At 33.3% G+C, this 9,677-nt stretch overlaps 2 protein-coding genes across 2 annotated transcripts in view; both read left to right on the forward strand.

Moving 5' to 3' along the window:
- Positions 1-4,417, forward strand: part of LOC107741061 (aminopeptidase Ey-like) — a 6,025-nt gene extending 1,608 nt beyond the window's left edge. The window contains exons 4-10 of the mRNA XM_016553652.1: positions 1-72; positions 159-214; positions 1,194-1,341; positions 1,422-1,513; positions 3,902-4,042; positions 4,131-4,212; positions 4,325-4,417. The exon at positions 1-72 is cut by the window's left edge and continues 62 nt beyond it. Coding sequence (XP_016409138.1) covers positions 1-72; positions 159-214; positions 1,194-1,341; positions 1,422-1,513; positions 3,902-4,042; positions 4,131-4,212; positions 4,325-4,417 — 684 coding nt within the window. The remainder of the gene's footprint in view (positions 73-158; positions 215-1,193; positions 1,342-1,421; positions 1,514-3,901; positions 4,043-4,130; positions 4,213-4,324) is intronic.
- Positions 4,418-6,491: 2,074 nt separating this feature from the next.
- LOC107741007 (aminopeptidase N-like) overlaps positions 6,492-9,677 on the forward strand; it is a 13,786-nt gene continuing 10,600 nt past the window's right edge. Inside the window, exons 1-2 of the mRNA XM_016553586.1 lie at positions 6,492-7,139; positions 8,163-8,305. Of these exons, the coding sequence (XP_016409072.1) occupies positions 6,535-7,139; positions 8,163-8,305 (748 nt within the window). The 5' untranslated portion in view covers positions 6,492-6,534. The remainder of the gene's footprint in view (positions 7,140-8,162; positions 8,306-9,677) is intronic.

Here is a 9,677-nt window from a genome sequence, read left to right on the forward strand (position 1 = left end):
GGATACTTCAGAGTGAACTACGACCTTGTGAACTGGGAGCGACTTCTCAGCCAACTGGAGTCAAATCACCAGGTCCTGCATGACAATTATGAGAAAGAACAGTCACAAAAGTGCCAAAAAGACATATAAACTATTTTTAAATGTCTTTTCTTACATAGGTGATACCTGTGGTAAACCGAGCTCAGATTCTGGATGATACATTTAATCTAGCAAGGTGGGAGTTATTGCACATTGCATGTACACTACAAATGTTCAAAAGTGTTTTTTTTTTAAAAGAAATTAATACTTTTAGTCAGCAAAGGTGCATCAAATTAATCAAAGGTGACAGTAAAGACATTTATAATGTTACAAAAAATATATTGCAAATAAATGCTGTTCTTTCTATTCCTGTAAAAAAAAATGTATCAAATTTTCCACAATAATATTAAGCAGTACAACTGTTTTCAACACTGATAATAATAAGAAATCGTTCTTGAGCAGCAGATCAGAGTATTAGAATGATTTCTGAAGAATCATGTGACACTGAAGACTGGAGGAATGATGCTGAAAAGCTTTGCATCACAGGAATAAATTACATTTTGAAATATTAAAATAGAATATTAAATAATTTATTCAAATAAAATATTACAATAGAAATCAGTAACTTTAAATTGTAGTAATATTTTACAATATTACTGCTTTACCGTATTTTTGATCAAATAAATGCAGCCTTGGTGAGCATAAGAGACTTATTTAAAAAACAGTAAAACATCTTACCGACCCTACATTTTTGTATGTTTCAGGGTTCTCACGGTCTTGGAAATACATTTTGGGCTTGGGAAAGTAATGGAAATGTATCAAATTAAAAAAAAATTATAATAATACAATTTATATTAATTTTTCTAGTTATATGCTGCTCAAAAATATTTCATCTGCTACAAATTGCTTTTGTGTGGAATACATCTTGCAAACCTTGTTAGTGTGATTTGTGAGTGAATTGAGTCAGTTCATTGCTATGAATCAATTAAACTGCTTTGCAATTCAGTCTAAATAATGAGTCTAATTTAGTAAATCAGTCTGAATCAAAGTGATTTTTAGAAGTCTGTATCTATCCAGTAATTAAAAACAATTTAACTGGTCATGGAAATTCACAGGTAAAAAATGCGAATGACTGGATTCCATATAAAACTGTAAATTTTTGTTTATTTTTCCAGAGCATCCATTAGAAACATAACACTCGCTTTGAGAACAACTAAATATCTCCTGCATGAGCAGGAATACATTCCATGGGAGGCAGCGCTTCGCAATCTGAACTATTTTTTCCAGTTGTTCGATCACAGTGAAGTATACGATGCAATGCAGGTTGGTTAAATCTCATTTTTATAATCAAACCTGAAGTAAAACAGATAAATTACAGGGACTGCTGGTCGTATTTCTTTCAGGCTTATCTTAAGAAACAAGTCAAACCGCTATTTGAATATTTTGGGACTATCAGCTCAAACTGGACAACAGTTCCTTCTGGCCACACTGATCAGTAAGGACACATTTTTCATATGTCACATGTTTCCCAGACTCAATTTGATTTACAGTATATTAGATAAAGTTATATTTAAAAATAAGCTGTTGTTTTTTTTTATCCTCAGGTTCACACAGATCATTGCGCTAACAATGCGTGAGTGCAAACCTTTTAAAGGTTTTTTAAGGTTTAAATTAAGTAATTTCCTTTGTGGATAATTGCATATCATGTCCTATAAGCAATTTAGAGATTAGTAACTTATACCACCAGTTCTTCAAAATGTTGTATTGTACAATACGTGTTGTGTTTTTGAGAAGTTTCAAGTGCTTGACATTCAATATCAGTGGAGGAAATGACATTTTACACAGTGAACAAATTATTTAATTATTACCTGATTGTTTTTTTAAAGAAAAGTTTATAATTCTTTAAGTCAGAGTGTGCTAAGGTTCATCTTGTGTACAAGTTAGTTAAACTTAGATCTTAAAGTCAAACACTACGTACTCACAACTCATTTTACTTCCTTAATGTGATGCTGCATTTCAGAGTGAAACAAGATATTCGATGAGAAAACATGTGACTTGGTGAGTGTAAAAAGTAAGTGTTACACTGTAACTGACTTTTGTAATTTGAACAGTATTTTACTGTAATATGTACAGTAAGATACTGTAAAATGTGTATACAGTATTTTACTGTAAACAGCAAAGGATTATGGGAAAATATACGGTCACTACTGTATTTCCTCACTACTGTAAATCAATTTACAGTAGTGAACTTGCCCGCGAAAAACTGACCAATGGCAAGGGAGATTTCTTTTGTTTACTGTTTGGTGGAAGCAGCGGTATAAGGACAAAAGAGAAGCCAGTAAGTTACTGTAAAATTTACAGCAACCTATTTACAGTGTACATACCAGAACAGAGGCAGGTGATTGGAAGAGAGGGGTTGAAAAGTGATTTGTAACATCATCTGAAAAGCAAAGTAATTTCATAGTTATAGCAAATTATTACATTTTGATAAAAGTTTACAAATGTAAACATTTTAATACAGTGCAACATTATTGTGCACAATAAGAGCAGAAACACCTCTAATATTCTGATACGCCTCTCTGATGCAAAATTAAAATATCAAAAATTTAAAATATACATATTGCACATTGCATGTACACTACAGTTTAAGAGTTTGAGTTTAGTAAGATTAAAAAGAAAATAAATAAATTTATACATTTATTCAGCAGCGATCCATTAAAAAGATCACAAGTGACAGTAAAGACATATATAAAAAGATTTCTATTTCAAATAAATGCTGTTCTTTCGAACTTTCTATTCATCAAAAAATTCTGAAAAAATGTATCACGGTTTCCATAAAAATAAATAAATAAGAATCACAACTGTTTTCAACATTGATAATAACAAGAAATGTTTCTTGAGCAAATCAGCATATTAGAATGATTTCTGAAGGATCTTGAGCACCAAAAAGTGTGAAATATTGTTACTATTTAAAACAGCTGTTTTATTTTAAAATATTATTTATTCCTGTAATGCAAAGCTGAATTTTCAGCATCATTACTCCAGTCTTCAGAGTCACATGAGACATTTTTACAGTATTTTTTATCAAATAAATAAATCATGAAAATAAACTGTGTTCAGGATTCATCCTAACCTGAGGTCGACGGTGTACTGTGACGCCATCGCTGCAGGCGGTGCAGAAGAATGGAACTTTGGCTGGCAGATGTTCCAGAAGGCCACAGTCGCAGCTGAAGCTGTCAAACTGAGATCGGCTCTGGCTTGCACCAAAGTGCCCTGGTTACTGAACAGGTAGCTCTGGGAAAGCATAAGGGTCAAAGACGTGATGTCTGAAATGAAGGAAAGAAAAAATGTCCACTTTTCAATGACAAACACATTTTTGGGGGTTATACCTAATAAACCTGAACAGAACTTGTCATGTCATGTTCTGATATTTTTAAGCATCCTATCTGTATATCATTGAATATCATTTCCAGTTTTATAATTTTCCTATAAGACAAATACATATTTTAACACAATAAAGTATTTTTTATCAAATAGTAATATTGCTTAATATTCATATGCTTATTATGCAATATGCTTTTTAATGTATTACAGTAAAAGATTATGGCAAAAAAATAGAGTATTTTTTTGCTTACTTTTAGAGTATTTCAGCCTTTTTTAATTGTACTTTTTAAGAGAATCAAATTTTTTTTACTTTAAGCCCCACCAAACAAATATCAAAATTAATTTTAATTCAGAAATTAGAAATATGTTTATTATAGAAATTGTGCGTTCAAGTCATCTCCTGTTTGAATTGCATTTCTAATGTATTTTTGAACAGTTTGTGCACATGCATTTTAGTACTGTGGAGTATAACTTGTAAATTGTTTCATGTTTTAATAAGGTACCTGGAATATACTATGAACCCAGAAAAGATACGCAAACAGGACGCCACTTCTACCATTGGGTACATTGCCAGTAATATTATTGGCCAACCTTTGGCATGGGACTTTGTCCGGGCAAACTGGGACTATTTCTTTCAATTGTAAGTATGCCAAATACCATAACACACACTCACAAAGAGAGAAAGAGAAAAATATGTGAAAGTATACACTTTTGGTATTACTCAACAGGTACGGCACTGGATCATTCACTTTCTCCAGATTAATTAGTGACGTCACCAACAGATTCTGCACACCATTCGAACTCAGTCAGGTACATGACCTTTGACCTTAGAACCACTCAGCAAAAATCTATTGCATGCACTGTGAGAGGCTTATGAGACATAACCTGACTTAAGTGTTAAATCCTTGCTGTCTTTGCTCAGTTGAAACGCTTTCAAAAGGACAACGCTGAGACCAGATTCGGCTCGGGATCTCTGTGCTGTGAGATCAGAGTAATTCAAATACTACTTCAGTAATTTCAACTGGAAGTTCAAAACTAATCATTCTGTCATCACTTACGCATTAAAAATCTTATTGACACTCAAACCTGTGAATGGTAGGGATTATGACAGAATTTTCATTTTTGGTTAAAGGGGTCATATGATGTTGTTAAAAAGAACATTATTTTGTGTATTTGGTGTACTCACATTAATTCATCATCCTGCAACCTGATGGAACGAAAATGAATGGATGCTAACAGCATTTTGGCAGGATGTTTTTACCCAAGGATCATTCATATCACAAGGACAGCCCTCCTGGAGCAACCCGAGAAATGTATTGCTCAAGGACACAACAGCGCTCTGATATTTAACCACTCGATCACATCACTAGGATGCAAATGAGGAGGACCTTACATAAAAGACTATACAAAATACATTGACAGTGGATCCCTCAGCATTGAATAAGCAGGGAACCCATTTCAGAATTTGTGTATAATTAGTGGTGTTGCTAAGTCAAGCATCACTATTATTATTGTTATTGCTCATATTCAGTCTCATCCTGCACAATATCTGCAATGGACATCATTAATACCTCAAATCATGCAGGTTGTTCAGGAGAGGTGTGCTATATGTTTATAAGCGTTTGGACTTCCTATAGATACATATGATCCAAGCCAGATTTAGGGCCCGGAAAACCCCCCAAAAATTGACTTGAGTAAGTAGCATCCCAGCAAACACCCTGAACACTCAAGCAAGCGTTTAGCAATGCATACTCATAAACAATTGTGTATGAGCAACCGCCTTTCATATTTTCTTAATAAAATGTTTTTATTGTTAATTTGCTATTATTGAATGGATTCTGAAATATTGATAATATGTAAAAGTATAAGCATACACTACCATTCAAAAATTTGGGGTCAGTAATTTTTTTTTTTTAAAGAAAATAATACTTTTATTCAGCAAGTGAATTAAATTGATCAAAGTGAGAGTGAAGTGACATTTATAATGTAAATTCAAATAACTACTGTTCTTCTGAACTTTCTATTCAAAAAAGAACCCTTAAAAAATGTTTTCCACAAAAATATTAAGCAGCATGATTTCAACATTGATAATAATAAGAAAGGTTACCTGAGCTGCTGAAAATTCAGCTTTTCCATCACTGGAATTAATTACATTTTAAAATATATTAAAATAGAAAATAGCTGTTTTAAATTGTAATAATATTTCACAATATTACTGTATTTGTGATCAAATAAATATGCCTTGGTAAGCATAAGAGACTTTTTACTGACCACAAACTTTTAAATGGTTTTTAAGGCAGATAAATAAAATTTTACATCTGTCTTTTTTTTCTGGAATAAATACTTAAGTTCACTGAAAAAAAATTTTTTTTTAAGGTAAGTGGTTGCAAACAATTTATTTTAGCTACATTTAAATAAAATAAATATGTAGAAAGTTAGTCAACTAAATTTGTTTATTTAAATGTAGCTAAAAATAAATTGATTGCAACCACTTACCTTAAAAATGTAGTAAATTCAATACATCATTTTTTTCAGAGTTGTAGAAACATGTTGAAATCATCATTTCGAGCTGTGTAACTTGGTCTGCATATTTTTAGTGTGCATCTTCCTCTTTTCTGAAAGAGCTTATACATTGTCATAATGGCACGTAACCTTAAAATATGTTAAAGGATACAGTGATACTTGGTGACATCCGCTGGATCTTTTTCCAATGTCAACCACTGTCATAACCACACGAAAGCCAGGAGGCTGTTTCATAATATTTGAAATATTAACTTGGAACAGGCATAAAGTGATTTCAAGACTCAAGAGTAATGTAATTACCCTGAAACGATCACCAATAAGCCCAGTGACCCAGTTTAACTTGGCAAACAAAAAGTCACATGCAAAGTCAAGTCAAATGCAAAGTATAAAGACATATTTGCCATTGTTTTGTTGATTTGAAAATGAGAACTATGCAAACATGTAGAGCTTGAGTAACTGTTTTCCGCAGAAGTGGCATGGACACAACCACAGCATGATTCATCACAGTCACCACTATTTAATCACACGCACTTCATGACTGTCTGCACAGACTTGATCCTGTCCTGGCCCCATCATTAACTGCTGAGACTTCATTTTAACTCTGCGGTCATGGGGAAAGGCTTTTATATCAGTAAGCCTTTAGGGTTTGTGCTATTTGGGTTAGGCGTTGGGGCCGTGCTCACCATTTTTGCTTTGTCAGTGGTCTATTCTCAAGAGAAACGGAAAAACGAGGTAAATGCCAGAGACGGGACCCGCATGGTGACGACTGCAGCACCCCACAGCACCTCAGCTCCATCGAACGAGCCCTGGGACAAGTACAGACTGCCTGACACCCTTCTTCCTGAATACTACAACGTGACGCTTTGGCCTCGGTTGGTGCCGGACGAGCAGGGAATGTACATTTTCACTGGGAAATCTGGAGTTGCATTGACGTGCGTCAAGGAAACCAACCTGATCATTATTCATTCCAATGAGCTGAACTTCACCTTGACCTCGGAGATGCACCATGCAAAGCTAACGGGTTTGGGAGGGACAAGCGCTCCGGTCATACTGAAAACCTGGTTTCAAATACAAACACAGTTCATGGTGATTCTTCTGAAAGAAAAACTACAAGTTGGAAAATCTTATTGGCTCTACATGGAATTCCATGGAGAGCTGTCCGATGACCTAGGAGGATTTTACAGAAGCCAATACACAGAAAATGGTGTAAAAAAGTAAGACGTAACTTTTATTACTGCTGACATTACTTTGCTAAGAAAGGGTTGAAAAGTAAATTCTTATAATACTAATTTATTAAATGAGCAACCATAATACAAACTTAATAAATTGTATGAATATACAATAATATATAATGAAATCATGTATAATTAATTAAGAATTATTTAAGTGGGTAGTTGACAAAAATTTTTGTACACAAATAACTTTGCTTATTTATTGTATACTTATGTATAAAGTAAAGGTATTTTAGATCCTGCAACCAGTTCTTAAACAGTATGTTTTTTTCCACAAATTTGAATCAACTTTTAGATTTATTAAAAATTTTTTTAAGTTCATTAAAATTTTTACTGTGGTGTACAAATGTTTTATGTATCTCAATATTTAATATCAGGTCATACAAAACTGAATTTCTAAAAAAATTAGGAAAGAAATATTTAATGGTTCAAAAAAAAAAAAAAAAGCTTTAAAAAGTTTGGGATGAATTATAAAAACACACCATAAGTCACTGCTGTAACATTTTACAATTATTATAATTTTATTTTGATTAATTTATAATTTTATTATAATTATTGAAAGTTTGATAAAAGCATCTGCTAAATGCAAAATGTTGCATGGAATGGTTCCCTTGAATTACATACTGAATTTTGAACAAAGGGGGCAGTCGTGGCAGTCGTGGCCTAATGGTTAGAGAGTCAGACTTGTAGCCTGAAGGTTATGGGTTCGAGTCTCAGGTCCGGCAGGAATTGTCGGTGGGGGGAGTGAATGTACAGCGCTCTCTTCCACCCTCAATACCACGATTGAGGTGAGACCCTTGAGCAAGGCACCGAACCCCCAACTGCTCCCCGGGCGCCCACTGTTCACGGTGTGAGTGTGTTCACTACTGTGTGTGCGCACTTGGATGGGTTAAATGCAGAGCTCTAATTCCGAGAATGGGTCACCATACTTGGCCTCGCTTCACTCACTTGCAAGCTAAGCTAGAAAAATGTCACGTTTAACTGAGATAACTTTCATTTTGGCAGAGTTGTTGCCACAACACAAATGCAGCCCACTGCCGCCCGGAACGCTTTCCCCTGCTTTGATGAGCCGTCAATGAAGGCTGTCTTCCATCTGACTCTCCTACACTCTGCTGGAACTGTGGCCCTCGCTAATGGCATGGAGCTGGGTTAGTGCTCACATTAATGACAAGCTGTTGAGGCCATGATAATATTTTCTATATATATTTGACAATATTGACAATTTAATTTTAACCTGATAAACAAGGCTCTACATTATCCAAAGTTTTGATCATTCACATATAGATTTATAAAGATGATTTGGTTGTGTTAACTGAGAAAATAATTAAATAATTTTTTTAATTGAAATAACTTGCCGAAATATATGCCATATAAATGACGAAAACCATATAAATAATGAAATTACGCATATGCTTCTGAATTCAAGGGAATACATATCTTATGACATTACTTTTTTTTATTATTATTTGAAACAGTACTGTGTTTAAACCACTAGATGGGCTTAACAGTAAGACACATTAGCAGTCTGAGATTTTGAGCTCACAAATCTTTTGAAGTTGAAGACACATAGCCAATATGAAAGAATTAGAAGTTTAGAGTTTACCAATTATGTCAGCTCGATTTAAGTTTTTTCCAAAGTTGTATAATGGTAGCCTTGATTGTTTGGTGGCTTATAACTTGCTCTTTAATCGCTTACTGAGGCTATATTTTCACACCAATATTTACATTTAACAATACAAACAATTATTGTCAATATGTTTATATTTTTCCATATACTATTCAAAAGCCTGGGGTCAGTAGGATTTTTTTTTTAGTATTATTATTATTTTTATTTAACAAGATTGCATTCAATTGATCAAAAGTGACAGTAAAGACATTTATAATGTTACAAAATAATTCTCTATGTTGTTCTTTTGAACTTTCTATTCAACAAAGAATCTTGAAAAAAACGCATCATGGTTTCCAGTTTTCAACATTGATCATAAGAAGAAATGTTACTTGAGCAGCAAATCAGATATCAAATCATGATTTCTGAAGGATCATGTGACACTGAAGACTGGAATAATGCATGGCTGCTGAAAATTCAGCTTTTTGTGTGTTGACATAAATTACAACACACACACACACACACACACACACTCACACAAATCTTATCCTCCTGACTACCAGGAAAAAAAATGTTGTTTTGTGAATTTAGTTTTAGTTTTGTGAATTTAGTATTTTGTCATGTCATTACATTAGAGCATAAGAAAAATGTTGAAAAATAAAATTTTTGAAAAATGATATTTTATTCATATGTTATGCCTCTGTAGAGGACATTGGGACTTTAAAAAGTCCTGTTTAAAAAAAAATAAAAAGACATGAATAGACATGAAAAGCCAAAAAGAGCGGGATTTTTGTTTTAACCAGAAATCAATTTTCATTTTTTTATACCAAACTTTATATAAAGATGATTCTCAACTATGTTCTGAAAGATATTTTTAAAAAACATTTTTCTTTATGCAAAATGTGTGTAAAATG

This window comes from Sinocyclocheilus rhinocerous, unplaced genomic scaffold (genome assembly GCF_001515625.1).
Source record: "Sinocyclocheilus rhinocerous isolate Xijiao unplaced genomic scaffold, SAMN03320098_v1.1 scaffold2808, whole genome shotgun sequence".
Taxonomy (NCBI): domain Eukaryota; kingdom Metazoa; phylum Chordata; class Actinopteri; order Cypriniformes; family Cyprinidae; genus Sinocyclocheilus; species Sinocyclocheilus rhinocerous.